The sequence below is a fragment of the Miniopterus natalensis genome, chromosome 13 (genome assembly GCF_054644295.1).
Source record: "Miniopterus natalensis isolate mMinNat1 chromosome 13, mMinNat1.hap1, whole genome shotgun sequence".
In the NCBI taxonomy this organism is placed as follows: Eukaryota; Metazoa; Chordata; class Mammalia; order Chiroptera; family Miniopteridae; genus Miniopterus; species Miniopterus natalensis.
This window is the reverse complement of record NC_142093.1, coordinates 58,743,911-58,756,720: the sequence shown is the minus strand read 5'-3', so window position 1 is coordinate 58,756,720 and position 12,810 is coordinate 58,743,911. Positions and strand designations below refer to the sequence as shown.

At 47.6% G+C, this 12,810-nt stretch overlaps 1 protein-coding gene across 1 annotated transcript; it reads left to right on the top strand.

The window, feature by feature from the left end:
- The first annotated feature begins 766 nt into the window (after positions 1-766).
- Positions 767-12,605, top strand: LOC107545537 (arf-GAP domain and FG repeat-containing protein 1-like). Its single transcript, XM_087823779.1, is given in 7 exon segments — positions 767-860; positions 1,997-2,153; positions 11,054-11,229; positions 11,232-11,538; positions 11,659-12,209; positions 12,212-12,322; positions 12,325-12,605. Coding segments are annotated over 7 exon segments (1,677 nt in total).
- The last annotated feature ends 205 nt before the right edge of the window (positions 12,606-12,810 follow it).

Genomic DNA, 12,810 nt, shown 5'->3' with positions numbered 1-12,810 from the left:
CTAGTGATTGAAGTGGACAGATGACCATTTTGGGCTGCAAGCCTCACAGGGTGCTCAGGAGGATCAGGCAGGAAAGGACCATGCAGCGCCCCCTGCACTGTTCCACCTGGAAGGGTAGGGTGAGAGCAGTGATGACAGCAATGACACTGAGTTCTCAAGAGGGCCTTAAGCTAGGTGGAGGTCTCACACTTTCCAGAGGAGGAAGCGAGTCAGGGAGACCAGGCTGCTGCCCAAAGTCACATGCTGAGTGGGCATTGTGCTGGAGAGCACTCCCATTTCAGCCTTGACAACTGCTACTTTGAAGATAAGCAAGAAGCCAATTTCATATGGAGAAACAATGACCCCTCCCCTTCTCTTGGCTGTTTCTGAAAGAATTTTGCCCACAAAATTCCAGAGCACAGCTAACGGAAGGTTGATTAATGCTTATTTCAGCTTCTGTCCACCATATCACTAGCTCACACCTGCCCCCCTCCCAACCAGGATGTGGGTTTTCCCTTTACATTCTCCCTGCAAAGACTGTTTGGGGCTGCACATGTGCTTAGAGCAGGAGCCCATTCGCAGCCACCGGCTAATAAGAACTGCAAACAATTTGGTGTCTGTATGAACTAATCTCGGGTAACCTAGGTATAACAGTTGTAACTAAAAGCCATCTAGCACCAAAGCATGCTGGAGGCACAGTAGCCATGGTACCAACTGATTTGGGTCAGTTGTCCAGGGTCTGAGGTCAGGGTGGAGGGGGAAATAGGGTGAGAGGAGTACGGTTTCAATGACCGTGTCCTGGACCCTAGAAGAAGCAGCCATCCAGGCTTATAACTCTAATGCTGACACTCTGTGGAGCTCCGAAGATGCTTCAGAAGATGGTGAGTGAGCCTGTCTGGTGGGTGCTCCGGGGTCAGAGGACAGGGGGCGCTTTCCTCCCAGCTGGAGACCTCCAAGTCAAGAAAGGGAGGCCTTCCTCCTCCATCCCGCCTCCTGTCTCCACAGAACATCAGACCCTCCATTAGATGTGACCAAGAGGAGGGCCTGGGAGAGCTGGGTGCAGCAAGGATATGGGGGTGGGGCTGGCCAAGGACCACAGTCTCTGTGATTTTCCAAAAGTAGGCCCTGGCAGATGGTTAGGAGTTATTGGAGAGCGGGGGAAGGAGCCATTGAGGGGAGGCTCTAAGGATCCTGGGCTGCTCCATGTGGGATCCCTGGGGTGGACCAGGAGGCTGAGGGTGGGAAACTTTCAGGGGAGGGTCTGTGTGGACTCCTGAGAGTAGGCGCTCATCCCACCTTTACTCTGATTGCCCTGTGCGTCCCCTTGACAAATTTCTGGCTGACCTGAAGATGCTAGACACAGTGATGGAGACTATATGCAGGTAGGAGACCTAGGGCCTGTGCTGGGGTGTCCAGATTTACTTTTGGGAAGAGAGAACCCTGAGATCTCAAAGAGCTGCCCTAGGAGCGGGGGTGTCTTCCCCATCATACTGATCCATGTGCCCCTCTCTGGAGCCTCAGAGCCTAGCCTGGACTCAAGTCCTGTCTTTCCAAATTTCCTGACCCCTCCTGGGACCTGGCAGTAGTGTAACATGAGAAGGGATGGGCAAATGGGTAGCCATGGCTGGGGAAGGGGGTAGGCTCTTTCTGATGGACTTGGGCTCTCTACCTTGCAGGGGAATCAGATTCACAGAAGAAAACCAGAGGAAGGTGAGCAGCTGTGGCACCTCCTGGGGGCAAGGGAGGGGTGAAAATCAGGGACACCCAGGCCAGCACACTCCTGGGATCCATCCCCTGCGTCTTACATCTACTGGGAATTTTTGATTACAGAGGTGGGAGACCCCTGAAGTTGGTGGCTGAGGCAGGGGGATGAAACCAAGGAACACCTTCCGGAGGAAGGGCTGTCTATGCCCATCTCTGAGCCCAGGTAGGGCCTGGATGGAATTAGGGGAAGGACAGTGCCCATGAGAGCAAAGCCCCAGGAACCATCCCCTGCCCGCTTCCCACCCCACACCAGCGCTGTGTCTGCACCCTTTCTCCCTCTGGCCCCGGGAACAGAAGGTAATGGAGAAGAGAGTTGTGCTGAAGGAGGCTGCTGAAAAATTTGAAACAGAGCCCGAGCAGCAATTCAGGGCCTGGTTCCAGACCCTAAACCAGCTCAGCATGAAAGGCAGGTGAGGTTAGGCAGGAGCTGGCGAGGGCAGGGCTGGGCTCTCACTGTGGCCAGTCCAGAGAACCTGTGTCCATGGCTGCCTGGTCAGCCCCAGACCTTGTTGTGTAGCAACTTCTAGGGCACCTGATGCTGGGAGGGACACCTGAGGTGTGGCTCCTGGGACTTCACAGGTGCCATTCTGTCCTGCAGTTACCTCCTGTCCTGCCAGCTGGAGCCCCAGTCCTAGTTGGCCAGCTGAACAGTCAGGTTAAGAACATCAGGTGTCAGTGAGAGTCCAGGTGGGCAAAGCAACCTCTTTATCACCGGTGGGGACACAGCTGGGCCCTCAGGAGCACTGGGCAGCTAATTCTACACTGGAAGGAGGAGAGCTGTGGGGGTTTTACTGCTGCACCCTGAAGGCCTGAAGGGGGAGGGGAAACACCACCACCTTTCCCACAATTCTCCTCAAGGCCCCTTCATCCTTAGGAGGGTGGATGTTTATCTATGTTCTGCATGCTTTGAAACCCTCCTTTGCTAATTCCCCAGGGGAAGGCATTTCTGTCCATATCTGTCAGCTTTCCTCTGGCTGGGAAGGTGCACTTTCCCCTTAAGGAAGACTGCATATTGTACTGGAGCTGAGACACTGATGATGTCTCCCCAAAGCAGAGGGGAGCAGACCAGGGCAGGTCAGAGTTAAGCCGATCAAAACAGAGCTGGCCAGCCAGACAGGGGTCAGAAACTGGTCTTGTCATGATGGGGGCTGACAAGTCTGAAGTCTGTAAGGCAGGCCAGCAGGCTAAAAACAGCAACATTTTATACTGTGATCTGAGGCAGAATTTCCTCTACCAAGGAATCTTAATTTTCACTCCTAAAGGTTTCAGCTGAGTAATAGATCCACCCCATTTCCAATGGAATTACCCCCAAAGTCAACTGATTGCAGATACATTTGGTCAAATAACTGGGTGCTATAGCCCAGCCAAATGAACACAACTCTCACCATCACAAGTTGCTGGAATTCTTTATATAGATTAAGTATTAGACCCCTCCCTGATATTTGCTTTTCTAATATTTCCTCCCTTTCCATTAGTTGTCTTTGTTTTCCTGATAGTGTCCTTTGAGGCACAGAAGTTTGGCACATTTATGAGGTCTTTCGTTACTTGTGCTTTGGAGCTCAATAAATGTCCATTCACTGATTTAAGAAAAAAACAAAACAAAAACCCAAGGAACACCTGACCACCTTGGCCCACCTGGGTGACCTTGAATGTTTGCCAGGTTACCTCTATGGCTTCTCTTATCATTTTGACCTGTCTCAGTTCTGTGACCTTTTGAAACATGATACCCTACAGAGCTGGGTTGGGGCCTCTGCAGGGTGACTCTCCAGCAGGCTCAGAGAAGGGCTCCCCAAGTTCTTGACATATTTAAACTCAGACTTGGCTGTTGAGACAGAGCTGGCCACATGGAGAACTGGGGAAGCCACCAGTAAAGGGACAGCAAGTGCTCCCAGGGCAGGGAGAAGCAGCCTGGCTGGGGTGCAGGAAAGGGTAGGCAAATAAGGGGCCTTTTGGTGGGTTGAAAATGTTAGCCCAACCATTAAGGCTTTTAGGCAGGAAATGATATGATCTGATGTATATTTTTGAAAGATCACTCTGTGATTTGGCATTTGAAATAATATTTGAAAGGGTAAGATTTAGGCAGATGAAAGACTGTGAGATGTGCTTCAGATACAGACAGTGGAAACATGGCCTGGAGGCAGGACAGATGAACACTGGAGACCAGAACACTCTCAAAGTCCTGTGAGTGATGGGACAGGATAGGGAAACAGAAGACCTCCACAGAGGAGAGAGGGCCAGGAGGACAGGGGATCCTCCATGTCGAGGACAAAGCAGGGTGACAGGGTACCATCCATCAAGCTTAAAGGTCAGGCAGAATAGGGGACCCACCATTGAGGGGAATGGGCAGGGCAATGAGGAACCTCCATGCAGGCGGGGGCCCTATACTAACAGCTGCATAGTATTCCATGGTCTAAACGTATGTACCGTATTGTTTTTACAAGGAAGTATGAGAGTTTCAACTGCTCCCTCTCTTCATTGACATTTGTTTTTGTCATTAAAACTTTATTTAGGGATATCTTGTGGTTTAATGACAAGAGTTGCTTACTGGCCATTTGTACATCTTCTTTTCGAAAGTATCTATTTGAATTTTGGGGGGGGGTATTTGTGGGGTGGCAGGGGGGACACATGTATACTTTTGTGTAACCACCAGCACAATCAGGATACAGAACTGGTCCATCACCACAGAGAGACTTCCTGTTTCCCCTTTAGTGTCAGAATCTTCCCAGAACCCTAACCCGTGGCAGCTACTGATCTGTTCTTCTTTACTGTAATTTTGTCATTTTGAGAATGTTGTGGCATTGGAGTCATACAGTATATGACCTAAGAGGTTGGGATTTTTCACTCAACACAGTGCCTTTGAGATCCATCCAGGTTGCTGTAGGAACCAGTAGTTTCCTCCTTTTCTCTGCTGAGTACTAGTCCATTGTAGGCACGTACCCCAGTTTGTTGATCTGCTCCGTCCTCACTGGGGGACATTTGGATGTTTCTAGTTTGTGGCAATTGTGAATAAAATTGCAATAAACATTCAGGTGTAAGTGTTTGTGTAACAAAGGGTTTCGTTTGTGTTGGGTGGGCACCCAGGTGTGGGGTTGCCGGGTTGATGATCAGTGTATGTTTAACTTTAGAACAAAGTCAAACTTTCTCAGAGAAGCTGGGCAGCTTTTTATTCCCACCTACAGTGAACAAGGGATCCCGAGAGATCCCCCTGCTCTGCATCATCTTTAACACTTGGTGTGTTGACAGTAGTTTTGATTTTGGCCATTCTAATAGGTGTTTACGATTTGTAAATTTTTAATTTTATTTTTTTCTTAGTATCCTTAGTTGGTTCTGATTCTTGAGCTAGGACAAGGGTGTCAAGGGTTGGGCCATTCTTACTAAATTCTCTTCTTGCTAAAAGTTAAAATGAAGCTAAGGATATTGCAGACGAGTTGTAAGTGAGATATGCTTGAGAGGAACTCAACAGGAATGTAGCCAACTGCAAAGAGGAAACCAACGCACAACTGATCAAATAGTGGGGTCCAAGTGCTGGCTAAGCCTCTGTGTGGGAGACAGCTTTGGGTGTAACCCTCCATGCAGGCACAGGCTCCCATGCAGGTGGAGGGGAGAGGGCAGGCGGATGGGGACCCTTCATGTAGGTGAAAGAGCTGGATGGACAGGAGACCCTCCGTGGAAGAGGAATGGGCAGAAAGACAGGGAACCCCCCTTTATGGGTGCAGGATATGGGGACAGAAGGCTGATGATGGAGAGGGGAAGGGAGGGAGACAGGAACCTGTCCTTTGAGGGGGCAGGGCATGGGGACAAGGGACACTCCATGGAGGTGAGAGGGCAGGGAGAAGGGGTCCAACCATGGAATAGGACAAGAAGGGTAAGACAGGAAGGACAGGCAGGATATGGGACGCTTCTTAAGGGGGGCAGGGCTGGGAGTACAGGGGACCCTCCATGGAAGGAAAAGGGCAGGAGTAAAGGGCATTTTACATGGAGCTTAGAGGGCAGGGGGGACAGGGTACCTCCATGGATGGGGCAGGGAAAGGGGACAGGAACCCTCCATGTAGGGGTATGGTCATGGGCACAGGAAACCTCCCTTTGAGGGGGCAGGGCAGAAGAACAGGGGACCTCCATGCATCTGACAGGGTAGGAAGGATGGGGGATCTTCCCTTTGAGGGGGCAGGGTAAGGAGGTAGGGTATAGGGGTAGGGCAGGGGGACAGAGGACCCTTCATGGAGGGAGCTGTGCAGAAAGACAGGGTACCCTGTATAAAGAGGAATGGGCAGGGTGACAGGAAACCCCCCTTTGAGGGGCAAGGAAGTGGTCAGGGCGCCCTCCATGGAGAGAGCATGCAGGGATATAGGGAACCTCCCTTAAGGTTGCAGGGCATTGGACAGGGGACCCTCCTTGGAGGGGGTTGGGCAGAGGAATCAAGGACCCTCCAAGGAGGGACAGGGAATGGACCACAGGGGACCCTTTATAGAGGGGGCAAGGTAGGGAGGACAGGGGATCCACCATGAAGTAGGCAGGGCAGTAGGGTGAGGAGAGGAGGGAGGGGACAGGGGACACTGTCCTCTCCATGTAGGGCCCCCTGTCCCCCCATGGAGGGTTCCCTGTACTCCCTGCCTTTCCCTTTCATATGCCCTTTCACCCCTGCCCTTCCCCTCCCCAGAGTCCCCTGTAATCCCTTCCCTTCTCTTCCTTTCCCATATGGCCTTTCCCTTTCCATATCCCCTTTCCCCACTACTCTGCCCCTTCCCAGGGTTCCCCGTGTCCCCTACTCTGACCTATCTGTGGTTAGTTCCTTTCCCCCTCTGCCTTGTTCCCTCCACAGAGGTCTTCTGTTGCGCTGCCCTGTCCCCTCACTCATAGGAATCTCAGAGGCGTGCGCTCTGGTCTCTCCAGTCTTCATTTGTCCTGCGTCCAGGCCATGTGCCCACTCTCTGACCAAAGCACATCTCACCTTCTTCATCTGTCGAAATCCTACCTGTGTCAAGTCACATCTGAGGTATCATTTCAAATGTCAAATCACAGAGTGATCTCCACAAGGGAGGGGAGCGGGGGAAGGGAGAAGAGGTTATAGGAGTTACATATCGTGATGGAAGGAGACTTGACTTGGGGTGGTGTACACAGTACGATATACAGATGGTGCATTATAGAATTGTGCACCTGAAACCTATATAATCTTATTAACTAATGTCACCCCAATAAATTCAATGAAAAAGAAAATTAAAATGATGAGAAGCAAAACAATAATTTCTGGAGATGGATGGTGGTGATCACTGCAAAACATCAATATACTTAATGCTACTGAACTGTACACTTAAATGTGGTTAAAATTGTAAATCTTATGATAGGTACCATTTGCCACAATAAAATTATGTGTAAGATTAAAAAAAACAAAAAACTCTAAAACACAAAGGCATGGAGGATATATTTGCATGTTACTAACAATGAAGAAGATCCAAAAAAAAAAATCAAAAGACGCTTTGAAATAAATGAACATGAGGACACAACAACCCAAAATCCATTGGACACAGTAAAAGCAGTCCTAAAGGGCAAATTCCTAACATTACAGGCCTACCTGAAGAAACAAGAAAAATTTTAAATAAACAGTCTAGCTTAACACTTAGCGGAACTAGAAAAAGAAAAAAAAAAGAAAGCTCAAAGTGAGTAGAAGAAAGGAAATAATGAAAATCAGAGCAGAAATAAGCAAAATATAGTCTTAAAAAAATACAAGAGATCAATGAAGCCCTAGCCAGTGTGGCTCAGTCATTAGTGTTGGTCACACACTGAAGGCTTGTGGGTTAGATTCCTGGTGAAAGTCAAGTACTTGGGTTTTGTGTGCAGGAGGCAACCAATCCATGTGTCTCTCTCACATAGGTGTTCCTGTCTCTCTCCCTCACACCTCCTCTCACCCAGCCCCCTTTCTTACTCCCCATCCACTCCTTCTTAAAAGAAAGCAAGGGAAAAATATCCTCAAGTGAAGAGTAAGAGAAACAAAAAACAAAAACAACAAAAAAACAAGACAGAGAGATCAAAGACACCGAGAGCCGACTCTGTGAAGAGATAACAAGATTGACAAATCTTTATTAGAGTCATCAAGAAAAAAAGATGGAGACCTAAATAAATAAAATCAGAAAGAAACAGAAGAGCCCAGCTGGGTGTGGCCTCAGCCTAGGATCGAGGAGATTGCAGTTAAGTTCCCGGTTGGGGCACATGCCTGGATTGTGGGCTCAGTCCCCAGTTGGGGGCATGCAGGAGGCAGCCAATCCATTACTCTGTCATCATTGATGTTTCTCTCTCTCCCTCTCCCTTCTCTCTGAAATCAATAAAGATTTTTTTTTTTAAAGGCACAGAAAAAATAACTGACTCCACAGAAATACACAGGATTTTAACAAAACATTACAAACAACTATATGCGAACAAATTGGACAATCTGAACAAAATGAATACATTCCTAGAAATATACAATCTTCCATAACTCAATCAGGAAGAAGCAGAAAATCTGAATAAACCAGTTACAACTAATGACAGGAAGCAGTAATCAAAAGCCTCCCAACACCCCTGACCAGTGTAGCTCAGAGGTTAGGGGATTGGCCCAGGCACAGAAGGGTCATGGGTTTGATTGCTGCTCAAGGGAACATACCTGGGTTGCAGGTTCAATCCCTAGCCCTGGTTGGGGGCTCTACAGAAGGCAACCAATCATTGTATCTCTCAGACTGGTCTCTCTCTCCCTCCCCCCCTCTCTCTCTTGCCCCCTCCTTTCCTCCCTTCCACTCTGTCTAAAAAGAAAAAATATCAGTGGAATAAATATCCTCAGGTGAGGATTAACAAACAAAAAACTTCCAAAAAACAAAAGTGCTGGACCAGATGACTTAGTAGGTGAATTTAACCAAACATTAATAGAAGAACTAATACTTGTTCTTTTCAAACTATTTCAAAAAATTCAAACAAGGGGAGACTCCCAAGTTCATTTTAATTCTTCCTGTCCATACTATGAAAAAATTATAGGCCAATCTCCCTGATGAACATAGGTGCTAAAATCCTGAATAAAATATTAGCAAACCAGATCCAGCAATACACTGAAATGATCATACATCACGATTAACTGGGATTTGTTCTTGGGATGCAAGGTTCCTGCAATGTCCGCATATCATTAAGTGCGATACAGCATATGAACAAAATAAAAAATAAAAATTACATGATCCATCAATAGGTGAAGAGAAAACATTAGACAAAATCCAGCACCCATTTATGGTAAAATCTCTCAGCAAAGTGGTAACAGAAGGAACACACCTCTACATAATAAAGACTATATATGACAAACCCACAGTCAACATCATACTCAATGAGCAAAAACTAAAAGTGTTTCCCTTAAGATCAGGAACAAGAGACGGATGTCTGCTTTCAACAATCTTATTCAACGTACTGCTGGGAGACATAGCTAGAGTTTAGGAACAAAAATAAATAAATAAAACATGTTTGAATTGGAAAGGAAGAAGTAAAACTATCATTATTTGCAGCTGACATGATATTGTATAAAGAGAACCCAAGATTATACAAAAACCTACTAGACCTGATTAATGAATTCAATACAGTAGCTGGTACAAAATAAATATCCAGAAATCAGTTGCATTTTTGTACATCAATAGTGAACTATCAAAAGTGAAACAGAAAACAATCTCATTTACAATTGCATCAAAAAAATACTTAAAATAAATTTAACCAAGAATGTAAAAGGCTTGTAATCCAAAAATTAGGAGATAGTGGAGAAAGAAACTGAAGCCCTGTCCACTGTAGCTCAGTAGTTGGAGTGTAAACTGGAGCACCAAAAGGTCAAAGGTTTGATTCCATGTCAAGGACACGTACCTGGTTGCAGCTGTGATCCCGAGCCTTGGTCAGGGTGCATGTGGGAGACAACCGATCTATGTGCGTGTCTCAGGTCAATGTCTCTCTCTCTCTCCCTTCCTCTCTCTCTTTCTATCTCTCTCTGTTTCCCTCTCTCCATTTATCTCTTCTTCCTCCCACTCTCTCTAAAAAAGCAATGGAAAAATATCCACAGGTGAGGATTAGCCAAAATAAAAAAAAGTGATAAATGAAAGACACAAATTAGTGGAAGCATGTATATCATGTTCATGGACAGGAAGAATTAACATCATTAAAATGTCCTAGTACCCAAAGCAATCTATAGATTCAACCAATTCCTATCAAGATACTAATGGAGTTTTTCACAGTACTATACCAAATATCTGAAAAAGTTATATAAAACCACCAAAAACCAACCAACCAAACAAACAACCCGTCCCCCCCCCCCACACAAATAGCCAGAGGAATCTTGAGAGAGCAGAACAAAGTTGGAGGAATCACACTGCCTGACAGGAAACTGTCCTAAAAGGCCCTAGTAATAAAAGCAGCATGGTGCTGGCACGGATATCAATGGAACTGAATTAAAAGCCCAGAAATAAACCCACACATTTATGGCTAATTAATATTCGACAAAGGACAGGAGAACATACAATGGGGTAAAGACAATTTCGTCAATAAATGGTGATGTCAAAACTGGACAAATACGTGGAAAAAAGGAAACGCGATCACCTTCTTCCACCATGCACAAGAAAAAACTCAGAATGGATTAAACACTTAAACTGTTAGACTCAAAACCATAAAAATTCCAGAAGACAACAGGGGCAGTAAAATCTCGGCCATTTCTCATAGAACAGTTGTTCTGGTCCATCTCCTCCAGCAAGGGAAACAGAAGGCAAATAAAGAAAAGGCGTCACACCAAACTGGGAAATGTGTGCACCGCAAAGGAGCCACGTACAACATGCAGAGACAGCCGACACGCAGTGACGAGCGCGGAATACCCAAAATTTAGGAAGAACTCACCGAACTCAGCACCGAAAAACAAGCGATCCGATGAAAAAGTGGGCAAGTTACCTGAACAGAGGCTTCTCCAGGAGACCCAGGAGAGGACGCTGGGCGCGGGCGCCCCGGGCTGGGGCCCTGACCGAGCTCCGGGCCTCCTGCGCGGCCCTGTCCCTGGATAGGCGGCGGCCAGGCCGGGCGCTCACGGAGGGGGCGGGGCGCCCGTGGGCCCGCGGCCGGCGGCTCCCCGAGCTCCAGGCCCGCGGCCTCGTCCCGCCCCAGCCGCGGCGGCCCGCGCGAGGCGGAGGCAGGAGGAGAAGCCCTGCGGTGCCGGGACGGACGGGCCTCCCGCACCCCCAAAGCGCTTCCGCCGCCACCAGCGCGCCCCACCCACCTGGACAGGGCGCGGGCTCCTCCCTGCACCTCCTGCTGCTGCTGAGGGTTCAGTCCTCCGCAGGGTGAACTCTGTCTCCATGACAACGGGACCACAGCAGGAAACTGAATTCCTACAAAAGCATGGAAATGAAGTCTGTAAACAGATTTGCCTAGGATTATTGGATGATACATCTTCAGCAATTCCAGATCCACAAAAAGTGAAAGAGTTTCCACAGGAAAAATATGAAAAGAGAAGATGGCAATTCCACCAGAACAAGCCAAAGTGGTGGCTGCAGTTCATGCGTCTAGTTCAGGCTCCGCTGCCAGTAGCAGGAGCAGCACACCTGAGGTCAAACCACTGAAGCCTCTTTTGGGAGATTCAGCACCAGCCCTGCACCTAGAGAAGGGCACACCCAGCCAGTCCCCTGTTGTAGGCCGCTCTCAAGGACAGCAGCAGGAAAAGAAGTTTGGCCTTTTAAGCGGTCTTGACTCAGACATATTTGATGCTCCAGCTCCTCAGTCATCAGCTACAGCCAATTTTGCTAACTTTGCACATTTTAGCAGTCAGGCAACTCGGAATTCTGCAAATTCAGATTTTGCAAACTTTGATGCATTTGGACAGTCTAGTGGTTCGAGTAATTTTGGACGTTTCCCCACAGGAAGTCACTCTCTTTTTTAGCCCCAAATTACAGGTGGAAGTGCTAGATCAGTAAATGCTAATTTTGCTCATTTTGACAACTCCCCCAAATCCTCCACTGCTGATTTCGGAACTTTCAATACTTCCCAGAGTCATTAAACAGCAACAACTGTAAGTAAAGTTTCAACAAATAAAGCTGGTCTTCAGGCTCCAGACAAATATGTGGCACTTGCTAATTTAGACAATATCTTCAGTGCTGGGCAAGGTGGTGATCAGGGGAGTGGCTTTGGGACCACAGGTAAAGCTGTTAGTTCTGTGGTTTCGGTTACCAGTCAGCCAAGTGCGTCTTCAGACAAGTATGCAGCTCTGGCAGAGCTAGACAGCATTTTCAGCTCTGCAGCCACCTCCAGTAATGTGTACACTTCCACCAGTAATGCTAGTGGCAATGTTTTTGGAACAATGCCAGTGGGTGCTTCTGCACAGACACAGCCGGCTTCTTCCAGTGTGCCTGTTCCATTTGGAGCTACACCTTCCACAAACCCATTTGTGGCTGCTACAGGTCCTTCCATGGCATCTTCTACAAATCCATTTCAGACCAATGCCAAGGGGCAACAGCAGTGACCTTTGGCACCGCATCCATGAGCATGCCTGCGGGCTTCGGTACTCCTATGCTCTATAGTCTTCCCACCAGCTTCAGTGGCAGCTTCCAGCAGCCCAAGCAATGTTCCCTCAACAGACAGCTTTTTCTCAACAGCCCAGTGGTGCAGGTTTTGCAGTGTTTGGACAAACACAGCCAGTGGTAACCCCTTTTGATCAAGTTGCAGCTGCTGGAGTATCTAGTCATCCTTTTATGACTGATGCACCAACAGGACAATTTCCAACAGGAAGGTCATCAACCAATCTTTTCTTACAGCCTTATATAGACATTTTACTGGAACAAACATTTATGTGGTCACATTACATCTCTCCATCTCTTGCACTTGTCTTGTTTCACTGACCTTAGCTTTAAGCGCAAGAGAAGTCTTTAAAAAGCCTGCATTATGTATTAAACACCAGGCAATACGTGCAGAACAGAGGGCTCCAGTAACAACTTTTAACCTGTGAATTGGCAGGAAAAGGTAGCGGTATCATGTATATTAAAAATTGGCTAATATTAAGTTATTGCAGACACCACATTCATTACGCTGCAGTACTGTACATAT